Genomic DNA, 22277 nt, shown 5'->3' on the forward strand with positions numbered 1-22277 from the left:
CATTTGTATTATGTTAGTTTTTATATAATGTATTTATCCATCATGTATTATTACACTTAATTTCTATGGGTTTTGATATTATTTAGAAATAGCATCGGTTACTCATTTATTAATGAATCTTAACCATGAGAATCAATACCATTAAAGTATGAATAGAATATTTACTTTGTGTGTGATAAATAGTAGTGTAGTAGAAAAAGTTCATTAAAATATTGGATGTGACTTAGCAAAACCATGGTGGAACTAGTAAAGTAGGTGATGCGTTTCCATGACTAGGCCCAATGTGAGCCCAACACGTTACTACTCTACTTGTTGCCTAAGCAGCTGCACTTTCTTCGTTTTCTTGTTCTTTACTCTCTTCACCGAAGCAAAAAGCTTGAATAGAGAGGCAAGGAGAGAGCTAGCAATCCCAACTCAGAAGTAAAACTTAGTAGCAAACACAAAAGCACGGCACAATGGCCAGGTACGATCGAGCAATCACCGTGTTCTCCCCCGACGGTCACCTCTTCCAGGTCGAGTATGCCCTCGAAGCCGTCCGCAAAGGTAACGCCGCCGTCGGCGTCCGAGGCACAGACAACGTCGTCCTCGGCGTCGAGAAGAAATCCACCGCCAAACTCCAAGACTCCAGGTTCCTTTCCAATTCCCCCTTCTTCTTTTTTTCAGATCCCTTTCCCTTCGATTAGGGATCACCGAGACAACGACGTCGTTTCAAACTAGACTTGGCTTACTCCCTGATTGACTCTGTGTCGTTTCGCAGGACTGTAAGGAAGATTGTGAATCTCGACGATCACATTGCGCTTGCCTGCGCGGGGCTGAAGGCCGACGCACGTGTGCTCATAAACCGGGCACGTGTGGAGTGTCAGAGTCACAGGCTCACCGTCGAGGATCCCGTTACTGTTGAGTATATCACCCGTTACATTGCGGGGCTTCAGCAGAAGTACACGCAGAGTGGTGGTGTGCGACCCTTTGGGCTTTCCACCCTCATTGTTGGGTTTGATCCCTACACTGGCGCCCCCTCACTGTACCAGACGGACCCTTCTGGCACGTTTTCCGCGTGGAAGGCCAACGCCACCGGCCGAAACTCGAATTCGATTCGGGAGTTTCTGGAGAAGAATTTCAAGGAGACCTCTGGGCAGGAGACTGTGAAATTGGCTATTCGTGCATTGCTTGAAGTGAGTTTCATTTTTGCCTTTTGTTTGTGAATGAATACCTGCCTGCCTGGTTTTGTTGTTTATCTAGAAACCCTTGCCTTGCATTTTGCGTGTTCTGCCTTTTAACGTTTTTTATGGCTTGGGAAGAACGCCAAGGTAGTTTCTGGTGGGAAGAAGAAATGGATTGGAATGGTCTACCCTGATGTGTTCTCTTTGGTTCTACCTTTTTAGTGGAATCATAACATACGACTTTATATCTTTATGTTCAATTCCGTTGTATTTTTTAAAATGTACCGAAATAGCACAAAATCTATATACTATGTTCTATCCTGTTCAACCCTTTCTATCAAAAGCTATCTAATTGTCCTGAGCTTGGTATGCCTCATAATATATTGGGCAGTTGAGTCAAAGTAACATTTTCACTAGATTAGACTGGCCTAAAGTACTCAACTTCATACATAGATCTTGTCTCTCTCTTTGATTCTTAATGTAGACCTGGCTTCTTTCTAAAAATCAATGACTAATATAGCCATAGGAGTTGTTATGTAACACATATATAGCATTATTCTTTTGGAATATTTATCGTTGAGTAAGATTAAAAACACGAATCTCATGCACTGATTAATGTTTTATAGTTGTAAACAGAAACCATGTTTTAGCATGTGACTCTTTCTTAACTAAACTTTGTTGATATATGTCTGTAAGCTATCTGGTACATTATTATATACTTAATGCAAATAAGCATGTCATTCAACCTCAACTTAAACCATCAAATTCATTTTAATTCACTAAAATAACAATTTTGTAGAACTTCATGATGACTTCTCACATATCTAATCTAATAGTTTATATCTTTCATATTCTTTTTGTATTGATCTATGCCAATAACGTTCTGTAATTGTATTTAGGAATTTAAGCCAAACCAAAATGAATATATGAAAAACAAGACAACTTTGTGATACACTTATGTGGTAAAAGCTCTTCGTTTGAAAATTTTAATATAAAATAAAAGATGAGAGCTAGGTCAGACAGTTGGAAGGAATGAGGATATCATTGGTACTTAAGATGCACTTTTCCTTTCCTCTTACGAATTTTTTTGCATAGATGCTAGCTAAATTCGTCTTTACTGATAAATAAAATTATTAGGAACTAGGATATGTCATTTAGATCATTTCTAGATGATCTAGGATAGTCAGCAACCTAAAGTGAAGCTTATGTTGCTGTATTTCACAATCCTTGGCACTTAATTCCCTTATTGTTTTGAGCAGAATTATAATTTAGGTATTTCTGGTAAAATATTTGTTGTTCGGGAACAATCAACCAAATAAATGGTTAACAATGTTGTAATATTGTTAATGGTTTAACCATATATTTGCTTCAATGAACACTTAACTAATTAATTTTACTTAAATTAGAAAAATATTTTTCTGGGAATTTCCCTGTTTATGTTTTTTGTATTTGTTATGCCCTAGGTCCAGAACTCTTAACTAGTCCTATTTTTGGTTTGTGTTTTGCATACTTGGGAAAGGGAAATTATCTTGGGGCAATATTTTCCCATTGAAGACTGACGTTTTCAGTGCTGCAGACTGGTTCTTTTGATTTAGTTTTTTTTTTATTATTGAAGTAAATGTACATCTATACATGACTTGTTTGCATTCAAAGCTTTTATATAAGTTGTGTCTTTTGCCACTTAAAATGCAAAATTTTGGGCTGCTTACATAATGATATCGACTCTAATATTGACAGAGCAAGTTGATAAATCTGATAGTGGTAAATTGGCCTGTTCAATCAAACTCTGAAATAGATCGAGTGGTTCTGCCTATTCCAGTTGCATGATTACAGTATTAGTGTTATTACTATCTTTTAATAGTTATGCATTCGGAACATGGTTTTTTGCGCTTCACTTTGTGATTTTTATTTGACATCGTATGTGATTAGGTTGTTGAGAGTGGAGGGAAAAATATAGAAGTTGCTGTGATGACCAAGGAGCATGGTCTGCGTCAACTGGAGGAAGCTGAAATTGATGCCATCGTTGCTGAGATCGAAGCAGAGAAAGCAGCTGCTGAGGCTGCGAAGAAAGCCCCTCCGAAGGAGACATGATTTTCTGTTTAGTGTGTTCCGCAGTGTTCTTGCTAGGTTGTGGCTGTACTCGCTGGAGCTAAAATTGATGGCATTGTGTCTGAGATTGAAACAGAGAAAACGGTTGTTGAGGCTGCAAAGAATACCATTTCTAGGGAGAAGACATGATTTATGTTACTTTTGTTTAGCACTTGTGGTCTCGATAGATGTTGGCCTAACTTAAAATTGAATTCTTTGTTGTTTTTTGGTACTGCCATATGACATAGTATTGGTCAAATTAATTGCATGCCCTTGTTATTCAAGTTCAACTTGAGTCGGGTGATACTCCATGATCCACAACATTTCATATGCAAGAACTCGTGCTTTATACTGGTAAATACGACAATATTTAGGAAATATGTGTCCATTGTGTAGAAAAAAGAGAGAGTATATTTCCATCTCTATAAGAAAATCTAATGACGTGAAATTGAAATAATGGTGTTATTAGATTGTGGATAAATCATGTGAACTGCTATATAATAAAATGTTGTAATTTCGTGTTTGATTCTTTGGTTTTCCTAGAACATATATTGATGGTAGTATCTTAACGTAATTTGTTGTACGCCATATTTGCTCTTCATTTATGTGAGAAATTAATTGACCATAGCATTTAAATAAAATTTTCTTCTATAACAACCTGCTTATAATCTTAGATATTGGGCACAATGACACTCACGCTATATTTACGTCAGATTCCAATAATATTTCTAAAATTACAAGAACATAACATTTAAATCCACTGTAAACTTGTGTTAACAAACAAAGAATATGCTACTTCTCTATCCAACCTTTTAAAAGGTTAAGTTTATATCACTACTATTGTTATTGGAAAATATAAGAACTTTTGTTATCCATTTTTAGAACGTAATGATATAGAATGACATCTTTAAATTGTTCTAGTGATAAGAACTATATGCCAATTAACCATTTTCTCTTTTTGAGCCTTTTCTCTTTTTTTAAATAACTTTATTACAATCGTAGTTTCACACGCATCAAAATCATAACGTAGTAGCTCATCAATATTATAATTATTTTTTTAGATGAAGCATCAGATCACTAAGATCCAATTAAACTTCTTTGTTTAGACTTCTCTTTGTTTTCTATTTTCCTTTTCTTTTCCTCCTTTGGATTATTTGTCCTTAAACATTAATTCCATGGCCAATGTCTATGTATGACACGAATTTCATCTCTTATAATAGAATGATGAATAATTTATCCAATATCTCATAGAGTAGATTTTAAATATGAATTACATTCCTACAAAATAAAACTCTCATATTATATAACCAGAACCTAAGGACCAAATAAATATAAAAAATGATAACCTTAATTCACTCAATCCACCATCATCAATAACTAAAAAACCAAAAAAATATGGATACAAAAGGTAAAAATAATTGAAAACCCTTATCTATCCCACCCCCATCAACTTTAATTAAAATGAGAGAAACAACAGTGAACAATCAATAAAATAAAAATCCAAATGACTTTCTTTTATTACACAAGTATTTTGTTATCTCTTCTTCATCGTTTTAACTATTTCACATCATTGCCTCCTTTGTATAAACTAAGTTCAAAATCCTACAGATTATATGTCTAAAGCGACAAAATGAAAACATTTCAGAAAAACAAATATTGGCCCATGCAGGCCTCGAACCTGCGACCTTCGCGTTATTAGCACGACGCTCTAACCAGCTGAGCTAATAGGCCAATTGTTGATTATCTTTTGCCGGTTATATATATTTATTATAATTATTACGCAGATCAAAGCTTTTTCATTCTCGGTGCCTTCTATCAAACTCGCGAGAAGGGAGGATCGGGAACTTCGTCAGATTGACATACACCATGAAAGAAATGAAAGAAGATAACGAGGTAACTTCCTTCCTCCAATAAAACTAGCTTGTATTATTGTTATTTTTTCTGCTCTCAACCTTCTTTGTTACCAAGTTCTCAATTCATTTTTCTCCCATCTCCCGGACTTTTTGATAAAAATCTGTAAAGTTTCATCTTTCAATGTTAAAAAGATCTTGTTGGTGTCATGAAGTTTTGTTCCTTTTTTTTTATTGTTGTTGTTTTCATTTGTTTATTGTTCTTGTATCCTGGTACGGTTTAGCGCTGGTTACATCTCTGTTTAATGTTGAAATCTGCTTGGAAAGTCTCTACTTGGGCCAGACTCTATTGATTTACGGGAAAAAGTTGTAGCTTTCGTCTCTTTTCTGCAGATAAACCATCACTACTTGAGGATTTTGCTATTTTGCTTTGAAAATTTAGGTTGTGCATTTTAGCGACAAGGTACCATTCACATGTTTTCTTTTCCCTGGGTAAAATCCCATCGACTAGAAGATCCAGAAACAACTTAGAATGTTCAAACGTGGCTGGAAGAGATTCCATGTAAAACAGCATCATGTGTATGATAGGGTTTTGTTTGAATTCCCTGATATTTAAGGTTATGGATTCAATTCAGGTTATTATAGCTCTGTAGGTTAAGCTAGACTCGAATGTTCAGGCAGATCAACTTCACTACTGGTTTTATTTTCAAAGGTTTTGCACTTTTAGAAATTAGTGGTGCTCCCTGTTGAAAGACAAAAATGAGACCATTTTTGATCTGGTTTTTCTGTTTAAGATTTGCATTGCTTTCTCATTTGACAAAGCTATGGTTTTGATGATTCTAATGGCATGTGAAGAAATCCATACACCCTTGTCTGTAACTACACCCAATAGTCACTCAGAGACTTGTCTGAAGTTCAGCGACTGTTACTGATTGGAATTTTGTATTTTCCGAATGGGTTCTCCTATTGTCTTAACTGACTTTCTCAACATGAACGCATGAGAAGGCAGAACAATAAACTTACCTAGTCATCAAGTGAGGATCTTTCATATATGGTTCTTTGGAATTTGTATGTCATACAAACCTCTCTTTTTTGGCACATAGGAGGAGTAACGGTGTAGTTTCATCCCAATACTATACTATATTTTATAGAATTTGGCCTTTAAAGGAACAAGAGAAAAAAGTGGGAGTAGCATTAAATCTGTATTTTAAAATTGAAGTGTAAATAAGGAGATTTGTCGTGACATCTATTGAGAAAAGGAAAACAGAAAATTGGTAAAGGTGGTTTGGACACATGCACAGTGCAATCAAACAAAGAAGGTCACTGGAACTTTAAGGAAAGTGGTTTGATTTCACATTTTTCATACAATATCCTTGTTTTAACATTGGCAATCATACAATATTCTTTGCTTTAGCATTGACAATAGATTCAATTTTGCCTGCAGTATACTGATTTTGACAAAACATTATTTTTGTTTCCTTCTAAACATTATTACTGTACATAGGATTTTGTATATACTCATATTCTCCAAATCATTTATTTGAAAAAAGTGAATTTTATTGCAGACAGAAGATAATAAGCAAGCTTCTGCTGATGTGTTGTTTCATTATTCAAGATTTGCGCTGGCATGTATTGGATGCAAGATTCAACCATTCAATTTCAGACTTCATCTGATGAAGGTAGAAGAACATATTTTTGTTATTTTCTCATTTAGATTACATGTATTGTCATACGGTAGCATGTAGATCCATACTTTTGTTTTTTGCATTAATTTTGTTTGATCATACTTTTTATAACATTTTTCAGGAGATTTCAGGTATGCCTTCTTCTCTAAATAGGGAATCACCACAGAATGCAGCGTCTCCTGATCCAATGGGTGAGTCATCAAGCACAGGAACAGCAAGACTTGACAGAGGAGACAGTTTCCGTGCACTATGACCATGTTTTTGTTTGGGTTGTGTGGCATGTTAAAACATTCTCTTCTCCCATATATTATGATTACGATGCCATACTCATCCATCCAATGGTTATAGATTGGTATTGATAATCAAGTTCAGTCATTTCAATTTCAAGTGTGCTGTAGTATGATTTAAATTTAGTTACTTTAGTAAGTAATTATCGTTTTAAGTGATTTTACCTTATTTTAGCATGATTCTACCTACCTTAGTATGTATCTTTGCACCAAAATATTTATTAATAAGTAAATGCTTGTCTTCACTCAATGTAAGCTTATCTTCTGTAAAATATAAATCTTATTTTTGGAAGGATTAGACCAATCTTAATTGAACATTCAAGAGGGAAATTTTGTTATGTCTTTGGTGGTATTTTGGGAGGAGCCTCATTGAATTTTATAAGTTTTAATTGAGACTGTGATTAATACGAAGAAGAATGAGACTCTGTTCAAATATGTTTATTTATTTTTTTCTAAAATTTATGGAACTATCTTTTAGTTTTTCTATTATTTTCCAAGTTTTATGCTTTTTGAATTTTGAAATATATTTTTAATAATCAAGGATTTTAGATAGTCATCATTGTTTAAGGCTTTGTTCTTTTGGGTAGATTTGGGGAAGATGATTTGAATGGATTTAAGTGGATTTGAGGGTAATTTTTTAGTTGTTTTTTTGAGTGGATTTGTGGGTAATTGAGAGTGCATTTGGAAGTAAAGTTTGTGAGAATTAGTGTAGGATTTGATTGATGTGATAGATTTTAAAAATTAGTTTAATTGGTAGAAATTAAATATTACCAAAATGCTCTTAGTTATAAAAGTAATATAAAATGTTATTTATAAATGTTATATTTAATTGTAAAAATGTTTATAAAGAAAAAAAAATTATGAATAATTTATAAAATTAATTTTTAAAAATTATAAAAATTAAATAATCAACTTATTTTTAATAAATTAGAAAATATAATATACCTAATTTTATTAAGATGTAGATCTTTTTAAATTATAATATTAAAATAATTATACAAAAAACTGAAAAATATATAATCTTGTAACCGGTTACGCGTTTGAGTAACCGGTTACGCGTGCCAGCCAAAACTTCACTCTGCTGTAACCGGTTACGCTACCCTCTTTCGTTGCTTAAATTGAAGGGCACATACGACTTTTCCGTGACAATCCACTCAAATCTCATCACAACCGCGGGTGACTAAACAATGCAATCATCTCGCATTTCACCGCAAATCCGTCTGTGCATTTCACTTCAACCGAACGCATAACGAGCTTAATTCCTCGCTCGCAAAACTGTGTGAACAGTTAAATCGTTTCAAACGAACACAGCATAAGAGAAGAAAAAATGATTTAGATAAGTTTTGATTGGATTGCTAGAGTACAACACGAAAAATCTTTCTTTTTTAAATATGCATCAAGTTTATTTCTACATGATAAACATATACCTATTTCAGTTTTAAAATGGATTAGTTTATTTATTCTTTTAACATAGTGGTACTTATCTTTAATATAGTGTTTAAGTAAATATTTATCTTTTTTATATTTCTAACAAATTATAGACATTTTCTATATTTTGAATAAACTGATTTATTTTCTTTATTTGTTTAAAAATAACATATTAATTAAAAATTAAATTAAATTAAATTTTATAATATAGAAATTAAAATTTTATAAATAAAAAAGTGAATGATGTAATTATTATGTATTAACAATATAAAATGTGTTTTTTTATAAATTACTTTCTAATATAATACAAAAGGTATATTTTTTTAAAAATAAATTTAATATAAAATAAATAAATAATTATAAAATGTTTTTATTAAAAACTATTAGCCTATTAGTATATTTAAGGACTTTAATGCAAATATAAATAAAATAAAATATATAAGTGCTTCTTTAGTAGAATGTTAATGAGTATTTTTAAAGTACAGAAATAAAAAAGTATATTATTATGAATGATTGTGATTTGTATCTATTAATTAAGTAGTTCAAGTTATAATTATTAATTATGAAATAATCCCATTAATTAAGTTGTTCAGGTTTTTTAATTATATATGATAGAAGAACTACAAAATTTTAAAGTTCCATTTATTTATTCATTACAAATTATACGTGTGAAATATATTACATTTTAAAATTATAAAACTTATTTGAAAGTACAAATAGAAAAAAAAATTAATGAAACTTTATATTAGTCCAGCTAATTTGTTAGTATAAGCTGTATTATATGTATGTTTTGTAATTAGATATTTATGTTATATTAATGTTATCATTAATTTAAAGTTTTATATATATAATTATAATTATAATTGTACAATTTGGGGCAGATTTTAGTTTGTATCTCGGTGTAGGAATAGAAATACAGACAACTAAGTAGTTTTTAGTTACACATGTATTGACATTACAATGTGATGTTTTTTCTATTTTAGCCTTATTAATGCTTACCTGAACTATGATTTGTTTCGCTATTATTCTTAACTATGAATACTAGAAAATTTTAAAAATATTTTTTAAATAAAAAAAGCCCTAAAAAATTAGAGTCAAAATTATATAAACTAAAAGTATATCTGATTCTCTCTTATACAGAGGATCATAGGATATAGTTTTTTTTAACATCTGGTAATAAGAAATAGTTTAAAAGAAAGAGAATGAAGTTGAAATTAATAAATGGGAGGTATAAATAGAAAAAACCCAATTTCATCCTAAGTAACGGCTACTTATCTCAATCTTCCAACGGCTATTTTTTTCAGAAATTTAAAAAGGTCTCAGTCTTCCCCACAGCACATCCTTCCCTTCTTTCCTTCAATCTTCTTCACTTTCACAGTAGCTTCTCTTTTACTCTTTCAGAGCACTGTCCGATTTGTTCATCTCTTACAGAAGAATATCTATTATCATTTCTCAAGTCACAATGCAAGACATGTGGAATGTTCCTCCGGGTTTTATACCCTCCAAATCTGCACCTTCTTCTCCTGCGAAGCCTCTCGGAGCAGTTCTCAGAACGCGCTCTGAGTCCTTTCATGTCACCCACAAGGTCCCGGTTGGTGACACTCCTTATGTCAGAGCAAAAAATGTTCAGGTAACCCTTTTTTGGTTGTTTTGTTGCAATGCATGTTCCTTTCATGCCCTTCTGGGTTTTCTTTTTTGTTTTGTTCAAGTGTTGAAAGATATAGTTTTTATTTTTGTTGGTATGGATTTCAGTTGGTGGATAAGGATCCAGAGAAAGCAATTCCGCTGTTTTGGGCAGCCATTAATGCGGGAGATAGGGTGGACAGTGCTTTGAAAGATATGGCTATTGTCATGAAGCAGCAAAATCGGGCTGGAGAAGCCATTGAAGCCATTAAATCCCTTCGAAGTAGATGTTCAGATCAAGCCCAAGAATCTCTTGATAATATCCTCTTGGATCTTTACAAGGTAAGTCACCTTGAATGACTAAGTTTTATATTTTGTTGCAAAAGCTTTCAATTGGATTGTCATGTGTATAATAATATATTTGATTGGTTTGTTAAGTCGCTGTCATTTTCACCGAAATTCGTGCTTAGTAATGCAGCTTGTCTATAAAAACTATTACTTATGGCTAGCAATACTTGTTTGGAAACTAATACTTGTATGACTAGCAATACTGAGCAAAAAAATTCACTTTGTCTCAACAGAGGTGTGGAAGACTTGATGACCAAATAGCCCTCTTGAAGCACAAGTTGTACTTAATTCAACAAGGGTTGGCATTCAATGGTAAGCGCACAAAGACTGCGAGATCTCAAGGGAAAAAGTTTCAAGTTTCTGTTGAGCAAGAAGCCACGAGATTGCTGGTAAGAATAGAGTAACACATGAAAGTGAATTTTAACTCATCTTCACAGTTTTCACTCATCTCTGTGGTGTGTACGGAAAGAATAGAATAGAATTTAATACTGTTTTATATTGTCTTTATGGAACTGAATTAGACTTGTTTTAATGTAGGGAAACTTGGGTTGGGCACTGATGCAGCAGAACAACTACATAGAAGCAGAAGAGGCTTATCGCCGGGCGCTGTCTATTGCTCCTGACAACAATAAGATGTGCAATCTGGGCATTTGTTTGATGAAGCAAGGAAGAATTGGTGAAGCAAAAGAGACACTGTACCGTGTAAAGCCTGCAGTTATGGATGGCCCTAGAGGCTCAGATTCTCACTTGAAAGCCTATGAAAGGGCACAACAGATGCTGAAAGACCTTGAATCTGAGATGATGAATAAGGGAGTCGATAGGATTGAACAAAGCAGGCTCTTTGAGGCCTTTTTAGGTTCTTCATCAATATGGCAACCCCAGCCTTGCAAGGATCACCACACAACCTTGCCAGCAGCTACAAATTCATCCAGAATTCAAGATGATTTTGCTGATGAGAACATCAATTCCAACACAATAACCAAAAATCACACAGCACTGCCACCACCTAAAGGTACCACTACTACTACCAACAAACAAACTGTTACCATGTTGGGGAACTCACTCAATGTTGCAGCTCCTCCCTTTTATGCATCAAAATCCATGCTGAGAGAACCATTTGAGAACCAGTTCTCGGAGACCCTTAAGAGAACAAGGTCTGGAAACTCTGCAGGGTCCATGAGAGTGGTTAGTGATGTGAGGGACAGGGACAGCAGCAACAAGTTGCAAGTGGAATTAGAGGTGTCAGTGCCAGAGAACAAAACAAGAAGGCTCTCATCAGAGGATAGTCAGAAGAACAAGTTAACAGATATGTTACCTGATGATGATGACTTTGAAGAGGCGATTCTTGCTGCAATTTTGGGACCTTCCAATGATAATAAAGCTACTGAGACAAGCAGAACTTTGCAGAGGAATAATGACAAGAGGCTTAAGGTTTTTAAGGATATTACGCTGTCTCTGAGTCCAAGAGCTTGAAGTGGAACAATTTTTAATCTAATGAATAATGAATCAACATAATGTTTTTAGGTTGGAGATGATCTTGCTCTCCACTTGATGTTTTTAACTTCTTTTCTGTAGAGTGAAGCAGTATGGTGCTACTTACGGATAGGAATAGCTTCATGACTTTAGGCATGGAATCATTTGTTACTATCTATTTATTTGTTATATTGCCTTGTAAACAGGGCACATCATTGACTTAATAAATTCATATCAGTTTTCCCTTCTTAATAAAGGTTAATTGTGTTTTTATTTGTGTCTTCAACCATCCATATAATTTTCAACATCTAGGTCCTATATTTAGAAGATGGACGATGAAGTTAAACAACTACTACTTAAAATTAAAAATAAAATTTTCTATAAATGTAATTGATTAAAAATAACAAGAAAATGTTATTTGGTAAAATTTAAAAATAGTTAAGACATCTATTTTTTAATTTATATAATATATCTACCACATATATAAAGTAATAGTGTTAAAATTATGAAAAAATAAATAAAAATTATATGTATAAAGAAAATTTTTCATTGTCTCATTCTTCTATCTTTTTATACACACAAGATAAAATAGAAAAATAAGTTCCCCAAAACAAATATGGTTTTAGAGAAAAAAAAATATGATTTTTTTTAATGAGTCCATATTTAGTTTTTAATCTTAGATTCTTAATTAACTTTTTGCATTTTAAAATTAATTAAAAACATACATATAAAGATAAAATAGAAAAATAAATTCCTCATTCACAAGGGAAAAGTAGCACAAGAACAAATATTTTTCATAAAAGATGAGTTTTTTTTATGAGTACATATATTTATTCTCTCATTTAATTTTTAATTTTTAATTTTTAATTTTTAATTTTTAATTTTAGATTTTTAATTAATTTTTGTATGTTTAAAAGAATGTTTTAATTAGAGTTATAATTGGGTTAATTGATTATTATATACAAAAACATGTTAAAAAAAACTTTTTAGTTATATAAATATTCTTAGATATTTTGATATGTTAGTGCAATGTAACTAAGTTAAGCTTATGAATGTGTGAAAATAAATTGATTAAAAGTTTTATGACAAAGATGAATAGCAAATAGTCAAAACCAAATCATGTCCAGCATTACGTGAAGAGACAAGAAAAATATGAAAAAGGGAAGAAATTTGACTAATTTAGTAAGAGAGAATGAACAACAAAAATTCAACTTTATGGTTTTCTCTTTTGTTTTTCTACAAAAAAAAAAAGCTTTGATAATTAATAAAAGATAATTTCGACAAAATATATCTTTAGATAGTTTATTTGATATTTTTAAAGAATTACCTCATTTAACTATGTCACTAAATATCAAAAGATAATATTTTTCAAATCTTTTTTAATCTTGAAAGATCTTCTTAAATCTTTTTACACCTTAGATAAGACTTAAAAACTCTTTCAGGGCCTAATTTCATCCTCTCTTTCATCTTTGACATTTATTATCTCCTTTTCTATTTTTATGTTATTTCTACATTCAATAGAATGTTAAACTTCTAGAGTTGATTATGCTATAATTTCTTGATGGATTCTGAGGTTATAATGCAATAATTGGTTTGTCCTTTTGATTATTGTTGTAATTTATTTTTATTTATGTCTTTTACTTTTTAATCAAGTAAAAGTAATGATTTTACAAGGGTTTTTAATTTTAATTTTAAATCTACTTTGATTAAATTTAGAAACTTTCATATGTGGTTGGATGAATTTTTTTCAATAATTGATAATGTATTTTGATTAAAGGTGAAAACTTTAACAAGAATTAACCAATATTGTATTTTGACTAATTAAATTTTTATTTTATATAAGAGATAAAAAAATAAATATGATTAAAAATAATAATATTTATTTGAGAATGTGTTTTGGTTAAATTTAGTATGATTAATCTACATAGGATATACTTTGATTAATAGTAAAAACTCCAAAAAATTTATTAAGAATTTACATTAATTAATTTAAATATTCAATACAATAAATAATTAAACGATAGTTTTTATATAACCAAATGATAAGTTCTATTTCAGAAAGACAGTAAAAGCAACATATTTCCTCTATTATTATTTTTATCTTTTTTTTAACTTTTTCTAATTTTATTTCTAGCTTTCATTTACTATTTTGTTAATTATATTTTTACTTATTTTTATTTATTTTTGTTTTATCTTCTTATATTAATTTTCTTTTATTTGATTAATTTTTTATATAGTTTTTATAAAAATAATTTGTTGAAAATCAATTTTATATTGATTGGAAGACAAGTAAAAATGACTTTTCTCAAATTAATCATTAACTACTGATTAGATAACTACCTTACACCCATCTTTCACTTTTGTTTTGTTTCACGTTGTCATCATTGCATTTTGTATGTGTCGTAAGTTGAATTCCACGACTTAGTTACTTTTCTAATTCTTTTATAGAAATAAGTAGCCAGCATTGATCATTGATGAGGGTGATTCAATATCCAAAACAATTCTAAACATACTTCATGCATGAAGGTGCCATGCCAAGATTTTACGTGCACATAATTTGTGTTCCCAATTCACATCAATAATATATATATAGCAACTATTATCCATACTTTCTTTAAGTCCTTTTTAAAGTTGAAAGGTAATTATTTCTTTTAAGGTTTATTTAGAATTGTTTATATAAATTGTGACTCTTTTATTTTGTTTTTCAAATAATTTAAACGTCGAATTTTATAAAAAAAAATTAATTAGACACATGAAAAGAACAACTAGAATATAAAGTTGATTGTTCATACCGTTTCAATGATCTTTTTATGTTGAATCATTCTATAAAGGTGTCAATCTTATTCTAGTTTATAAACTAACTTTAACTCATTCTTAAATAGTTTTTCTTTTTTAATGTCTCATCAAACGAGGAGTCTAACAAGTTTTAACTCCTAAAATCTCTTTAAAGTTAAGGTTAAGGCCAAAGAGGGTTTGGTTCTTAATAAAACTTTAAGTAGTTGACTTGAATCAAATATTAACACAAGTAAGTCAAGGCGGGTTGAGTCGAGTTAGTCCGGACATAAGGTCGTGATGAGTCACCTAAGCCAAAATTCAAGATAAGTCAACTCAGGCAAAAGGTCAAGTCAATTAACCCAAGACCAAAGGTTGAGCCGAATCAACCCAATCAAAAAGATTGAAATGAGTCGATCAGGATCGAAGGTTAAATCATATAGGTTCAAGTCGAAGGTCGTGCAAAGTCAATCAAGGTTAAAGGTCATGATAAGTCAACCCAGGCTAAAGGTTGTGATAAATCAACTTAGGACGAAGGTCGAGCCGAGTCAACTTGAGTTTAGTAGGTCCTAGTCGAAGGTTTGACCAAGTTGGTTCAAGCCAAAGGTCAAGTCAAGTCGGTTTGGGATGAAGATCATGATAAGTCAACATAGGCCAAAGGTCAAGACCAGTCAATCTATGCTAAAGGTCAAGATAAGACATTTCAAACCAAAGATCAAGATGAATCAATACGGTTGAAAGTCGAGTCCAATTAATTCATTTTGAAAATCGTGATGAATAGACTCGAATTAAAGATCAAAATAAGTCGACTCAAACGGAAGGTTAAGCTTGGTATCTTGGCCAAAGAGGTTTTATTGTTGCTTTGAACTTGTGACTTTTTTTATTTGAACTTTTTGATCTTATGGACATTTTCTCTTATCCACGTGAACCAAGACCAAACTCTGTGGGCTAAGCCAAATCAACAACTCTACCTTTCTTCTAATAACCTAACTCACTGCAATAGTTACATGTCCCTTGGATCAATATTATCTTTCTTCGATTACACCTTTGCAGCGGTGAACACGGTCGGTCTAAAGGCTTCAGCTTCACCATCATCCTTCAATTCCTTGTGTCAAAGCTCCGAGGCATGGAGGCAGACCTTCACAAATTCTACCGTGATGCACCTTTGTCCAACACTCAGCAAATACACGAAATTCAAGAACAAAGAGGGGATAACAAGATCCCTCCCTTCCATCTTTATGTCCGTATCCTTCAAAGTCGATTTCATTCATTTTATCATGACCCTTTACATGTTAGGAGATATTTTCAACTAGATCGTTAGACTACCAAAACCAAGTTGGACGAAATTTCCAACTTGATCATTGAGCTAGGAAAGACAACACCTTGACATGTTCGAAAATATATCCACCTTAATCGTCAAGCCACCAAAACAGCTCATTGGCATGTTTGAAGATATTAACAAATTGTTCGATGAGCTACCAAAATAGCTCATTGGCATGTTTTTATAATATTATCGAATTGATCAACGTTTAAATTGATTAGTAAAACCTTGATGTTACTTCAAATCACCACTTGATAATGGTATTCAAAACACAAAGAAAATCTTTTAGCAGCACTACGAACATTGGGCATCCCAACATTATCACTTCCGTATTCAACTATCATTTCCAAACTTCTCTCCTATTATTAAAACGATAATCTTCTTAGCAATCTAATAAAAACAAAACAAAAAGTGAACACCTTTTAACTGTACTAAAAACACAAACTAATTATGTTCCATGTTCTTGGAATTTACCCCCCTTGAACTGTTTGTAATATATAAGCTCTTTTCCAATAACTTCCATCCCATGTTCCTGCTTTCATAAGTAGCTATTAATTCGTTATTGCGAGCGTTAACACAACATTACAAAGTAACAAAAGTAGATATTTACAAAGGCTCTTTCTTACTAAGAATTTGCTTTTAGAAACCCATCATCCTCATCAAGGCTTGAGAGTACCAATTCGGACTTCTGATCATGCATCAGAACTCAAACCTGTTTCCTGGGTAAAGCTTTAACCTCAATCAATAGTATAGATGATAGGCTTTAGAAGCTGCTAACACTATATGCATTAAAGAAAGATTTTATGCTGAACAACCACATATATTACACGTTGCATCCCTACCAATCTTCTATGTCATCATCGGAAAGGCCCATAGATTGTTCATCTAAATCCATTTTGTCGAAATCAAAGTCTTCCATTTCCAAGTTCTGTGATGATTTCTGACTCGGTCCATCATATCCACATGCTCTATTTCCGAGCAATTTAAGCATGGGCATGTACTCAGTGGCCATAATTGACATATGATAAGAACTAAACCGTTTACAGGCAGGAATTCTCAGCCTATCCACCTCCTTCTGCAATGTAAGACCATGAACAGAAGTCAAATTTCAACAGTGGCGAGAAACAAAAAACTAGAAGGCGAAACATTTGAATCTTGCAGTGAGAAAAAAAACATTAAAAAAATAGACGATAGTAAATAGCATAAAAATAACGTTTATAAAAAGTATTATATTCCATCGATGCTCTCCAGAGTCCTTTGTTCTTTCCCAAGGTAACTGCTATATAAATGTAATAAATTTCAAATCCAAATTACCTACATCACAGATAATTGAAAAAATGCGGGATAAGAACATATAACATATAGAGCAGCCATAATGCGTTTACCTTGTATAATGATACTTTCTCAACTTGCCAGAGCCTTGGTCGCCGAACTGCATGCCACCTGTACAAGTGAACAGGTTTAAATATAACAGAAACATAAAGTTTTGTCACAGAACACTGAATGTAAAGAAATGATAACCTGGAGGATATCGGGTTAGAATTTCCAAATAGCACCCCACGAACAGCTATGGATGCAGCAGCTGACTGTAAAACACCCTCTGCCTCGTTATAACTACATAGCATTCCCCGGAGTTTTGCAAGAAGAATGTCAGCATCACCTAGATATGAAGACACAGTCCATGCGTCATCTATTGCCTCATCATCCAAAAAATCCAGAACTGCAAGAAATTAGCATGACTTATAAAGCTACTGGATTTGGTTTTTAGAACATTAAAGAAAGATGCCATCTTCATTATAGAAATATGTTTTCAATTTTAATGAAGAATGTCAACACTAGCATATGGGAAGGAAGTACCATTTTCATGCAGAAAATCAGCAACTGAACCAGGTTGCACATGGGCTTGGCAAAGAATCTTCTCAGGGACATCCATTTTTAAAGGTAATCTTGAAAGTCTTTCTCGAAGAAGAAATCCATCTTGATCTACCAAACAAGAAAATCCACAAGTTAAAAGATGTAACATAGATATTAAATATTTAACTTAGCCTAGTTATATTGCTGCTTCCTCAAGTACAAGAGAGAGAAAATACGGAATCCAAATTTTGCTGAATCACACACCAAATTCTATTCCAACTCCAGTCTCCCTTTTATTATGCAAAAATTTCCCCAAAGCATGAAATAGAGATAATGCTTCGTCTCTTCCAAAGTGCAACGAATATCCATAATCTGATCTATCAGGTTTATTATTTTCTTCTTTCAACGAACCATGAGAGCAAGTGGAAGAGGCCAAAGAATGCACTAGATTTGGTTTCAGGCAGAAAAACTGTAAAGAAGTGATTGCATGTCTGATGTCACCTCCACTTGTTTTTGCTATTAGATCAACATACTCAGCAGTCACATCACGACGCTCCATTTGGCATATTCTGAAAAGAACCTTCTTCATAGAATTCACTGTAATTGGATTGAAAGCAACCTGAAAGTTTCCCAAACTAAGTCTAACACATTCTCTTATAACATGGCAATAAAAACCAGAAGATAATTCTTCAAGGATGTAACCTTACAAGCCCCAGAACTCTCCAGAGATAGCTTCAGTTCTTCCAGGCAACGAGCATTATAATCTACTGAGTCAGCATTTCCACAGTCAGTTAACAATATCGCTGTGGGTATCTGAGTTGATTTTACCAAAAGTTGCAAGCAATTTTTAAGTCTTCCAAAAGCAGATTTCCCATTAGTCATGGGAAGATCGTCTATTAAAAGTATGATGGGAGGCTTTGAATCCCCAGTATAGGAAGTTAGCAATAATCCATATTTTCGCACTCTCTCAACAAAACTTTCAAATTCATCTAACTTGGATGTGTATTGAGTCCCTGCATTGAATAAGAAAATTAAAAAGAAAAAAAAAGGTTTCAATCAGTAAGTCACAAATTTCAATCATTACAATCCCACCAACCCGAAACAGCCTGTATGATACATTGGAATGTAAACACAATGCACATTGTAATTTAACAATACATCCTCAAGGACACTAATCATTTCACTGAAAAAATAGATGTTTAACGAGAGAGGCTAAAGAGGATTAAAATCATGATTTACTCGTACTAGCTCATCAAAATATAGTTGCTGAACCCACCTGTGCCAGAATTATAAAGATGCTCTTGCCATACTACAGGTGTAGGTGTGTTCCACCCATAAACTATTGCTCCCAGATGAGATGCAATCACATGAATAGCAGCCTACATAGTGAAAAGAAGAAATGCTTAAATATCTAAGTGGTATTTCTATCAAAGTACATTAAAATAAGGTTATTCATATCAATGTAAAGTGAAGTGTTATTTAGTAATAGATAAAGAGAAGATTTTGACAGCAAGCAATAGAAGCCTGAAGCTCCAAAACTTAACATTTCCAAATTTTCCTCAGTGGCTGAGCCAGTATGCAAAAATAGGCTAAATGAGGATGGTAGAGCTACATACAGATTTTCCAACTCCAGCCTGACCACTGATGAGGATAACATTATTATTGTAGACACCCTGAAAATTTGCCATAAAGAAAACAAAGAAAAAGGAACTCACGATATGAATAGAATAAAATCAACAAAATGCAGAGAGGACAATTTATAGTAACTTAGTATAACTCCGGGAAGAAGTTCCATAGGAATGTAAAATTTGGAATTAAACACGTATGAGGAAGAATTTAGAAGACTAGAAACAACCAACAGCCAACAACCAAAAGATGATGACGTTCTCTTTTTTATACCTGGTCAAACTGTCAAACATTCTAAAAACATTGACATTTCAGCATTAATTTATCATTACCACATTCTAAAAACTTGTTTTGCACATTTACAAGAATAACAATCTCTATGAAGCTATACATTCTAGTGCGTGAAAAACAAGATAACAGTCATAAGTTAATAAGATTTACTATAATCTCACAACTCTACTCCTAGATTTACCTTTGAAGGTTTCAACCTCTCTTCAAACCACGTCTTAACGTCTTCAACCTGCAAATCCCACCGAAATGGAGAAAATGGGATGACATTCATATCAATACCAGAATCAAGACCTTAGGTATCAGATTCTTGACCTTTTTCTTGTGAACAGCAAGCTCTTCCAGTGAATTGGGCTTGTATTTATCAACCCATAACTCCTCCCCAAAGCTCCTTTGAGTACCTGTTGTATTCAGGTAGCACTTGCAACATATTAGAGCAGAAAATAAATAAATAAAATCCAGAAGGCACAACAATCGAAACAAAAGGTACAAATTCAAGATTTCAATTTTGTTCTGTGTATGTGAAGTTGATAATAACCCAGACAATCTGTTTAATAAAGTTTCACCATTTTAACAAAGTCAAGGTATTAGTACCAAATTGAAAAGGAACCACTGTGATACTACAATCTGCATCCTTCAAAGCGAGGAGCACATTTAGAGAATAAGGTGAAGTTTTAACTGTCAGTTAGAAAATTAACTGGTTGTAAACAAACTATTTAGCTGTTATTGCTTTTCAATCCAAGGATCGTAAATGCACTTTATTCTCTAAAGTGCAACCTCCTCACTGTAAAGGAACTGCGCATATTGAATAGTAATCTCATCAGATTTAGTTTATCTGAAGAGAGCAAGTGTAGAATTAGTAATCTCGGTAGTTGACGAGAAGAAGAACAGTTACTATTCATACACATTCATGATTTGTTACGTAATGACTAAATGAGCTGACTTTACTTCCTAATCGAACTGTTCAAATTAGAGGGGTCGAATCCATTTGCATCATGCTGAAGCAAACAAATTACAAATGTACAATAAAAAGATTGAAGAAAAGTTTTAAACACAGCAATAGCATACCAGCGGATACCTTTGACCCAGTAAACACTTCATTGAAGTCATCTCCAAATAAGTCTATCTGCCAAAAATAATCAACAAATAACACACATTAAAAAATGCAAACTCGCTCAGGCTTCACATTGATTAGTAAAAATTTAAGTAACATGATGTAAATAATAAACATATGAAGTGAAAAACTGATACCTCGTGCAATTTGGAGGGGTGAGAGCGAGAATGCGAAGCACGTGCCTTCTTCCTTCCCCGAGAGGATGCTGAGGTGGACCTCGACTTCGACTTCGTATAACTGCGACTGGAACACAACGAGCGAAGGTTAGAAGTATCGTCTTCATCTTCCGATGACAGAATAACGACGCAGCTTCTCTTTGACATCAGAAAACCCTATTTCCCTTTTCTATTTTACGGATTTGTTGCAACAAGGGATAATTACTAACTCAGTTCGTAGTCGTGAAATGAAACCTAAGGAAATCAGGAGTGGCCGTGAATCGGAATCGAAAACGCCAACATGCTAATAGGGGGTTTCATTTTGGAGCGCAAAATACGAGAGTGGAAGGAAGGAACTGCGCGCCTTTTCTCTTTTCTTTTCTTTTCTCTCTCTCAGTCTTTGGCTTCTGGTTGAAGGGAACCAACCAAACCAGGAGAAGATTTTAAAATTTGAAATTACCATTTAGTACTTTTTTTAAGTTTAGAAAAATGAACTAGTTTTGATTTTGGTTTTCATAAAAAATATATTTTTGTAAAATTTGAAATTATTATTTTAGTTATTGTAAAATTTCTAGTTTTTTCAGTTATTGTAAAAAATAATCTTATCTTCCTAAATTTGTAAATTAACAATTTTTAATATTTATTTTTGGAGACACTAGTAAAAACATATATGTGCATGTGTTTATTTGTTATTATAGATAATTCTTCTAATTTAAAAATAATTAAATTGAAATAAATATTATTTAAAGAGTAAAATAATAAAGTAATTCTTTTAATTAAAAAATAGTTAATTATTAAAAAAGAATTTTATTTATTAATGTCATAGATAAATAAGATTCATTTTATATAATTTTAGAATATGATTGCATTATATTACAATATTATTATGGATTACACGGAAAGAATATTTAACTTTTTGTTCAATAACATAAGTTATAGAAAAAGAATTTTATAAGTTTAAAGGGAAAGAAGTTAACTTTAAATGGAGAATAAATATGTTGTTATTTAAACAATTATAAAGGTTATATACATGATATAAATCGAATTATTTTTTATTTATCTATAATATTTAATTTTTTATAAATATACAATATTTTTTCTCTTTAAATTTTTGAAACCATTTCTTAGCTTTGTGGTTTAATATTTGTTCTCAATAGAAAAAAAATCCGTTTGATGCTGGCATTAAGAGTTACATATGATAATGT

General features: G+C 32.3%; 4 protein-coding genes and 1 non-coding gene across 9 annotated transcripts; 3 read left to right on the top strand and 2 right to left on the bottom strand.

Annotated features, from left to right (window-relative positions):
- Positions 1-335: 335 nt before the first annotated feature.
- On the top strand, positions 336-3538 carry LOC108319628 (proteasome subunit alpha type-7). Its single transcript, XM_017550827.2, has 3 exons — positions 336-628; positions 758-1172; positions 3090-3538. The coding sequence occupies exons 1-3, from the start codon at positions 456-458 to the stop codon at positions 3249-3251; spliced, it is 750 nt and encodes a 249-aa protein (XP_017406316.1). The 5' UTR covers positions 336-455; the 3' UTR covers positions 3252-3538.
- A 1367-nt stretch (positions 3539-4905) lies between these two features.
- On the bottom strand, positions 4906-4979 carry TRNAI-AAU (transfer RNA isoleucine (anticodon AAU)). Its single transcript has one exon. It is a non-coding gene; the product is annotated as a tRNA-Ile (tRNA).
- Positions 4980-5010: 31 nt separating this feature from the next.
- On the top strand, positions 5011-7320 carry LOC108319638 (uncharacterized). The gene is made up of 3 exons (XM_017550840.2): positions 5011-5141; positions 6664-6777; positions 6905-7320. The coding sequence occupies exons 1-3, from the start codon at positions 5115-5117 to the stop codon at positions 7034-7036; spliced, it is 273 nt and encodes a 90-aa protein (XP_017406329.1). The 5' UTR covers positions 5011-5114; the 3' UTR covers positions 7037-7320.
- A 2530-nt stretch (positions 7321-9850) lies between these two features.
- Positions 9851-12198, top strand: LOC108334071 (protein POLLENLESS 3-LIKE 2). Its single transcript, XM_017569696.1, has 4 exons — positions 9851-10128; positions 10251-10463; positions 10703-10858; positions 11007-12198. Exons 1-4 carry the CDS (start codon positions 9961-9963, stop codon positions 11940-11942), a joined length of 1473 nt encoding a protein of 490 aa, XP_017425185.1. The 5' UTR covers positions 9851-9960; the 3' UTR covers positions 11943-12198.
- Positions 12199-16495: 4297 nt separating this feature from the next.
- LOC108343549 (cell cycle checkpoint protein RAD17) lies at positions 16496-21500 on the bottom strand. Of its 5 annotated transcripts, none has more exons than XM_052871402.1 (12): positions 21055-21500; positions 20872-20929; positions 20119-20204; positions 19988-20035; positions 19506-19562; positions 19166-19268; positions 18592-18902; positions 18391-18508; positions 17893-18018; positions 17557-17695; positions 17421-17478; positions 16496-17110 (listed from the first exon to the last, which is right to left on the bottom strand). In XM_052871402.1, exons 1-12 carry the CDS (start codon positions 21238-21240, stop codon positions 16874-16876), a joined length of 1527 nt encoding a protein of 508 aa, XP_052727362.1. In that variant the 5' UTR covers positions 21241-21500; the 3' UTR covers positions 16496-16873. The 5 variants fall into 5 exon arrangements, with proteins under 5 accessions (XP_052727362.1, XP_052727361.1, XP_052727360.1 ...); XM_052871401.1 differs by having other exon boundaries at positions 17557-17755; XM_052871400.1 differs by having other exon boundaries at positions 18154-18508.
- Positions 21501-22277: the final 777 nt, after the last annotated feature.

This window comes from Vigna angularis, chromosome 1 (genome assembly GCF_016808095.1).
Source record: "Vigna angularis cultivar LongXiaoDou No.4 chromosome 1, ASM1680809v1, whole genome shotgun sequence".
NCBI lineage: Eukaryota > Viridiplantae > Streptophyta > Magnoliopsida > Fabales > Fabaceae > Vigna > Vigna angularis.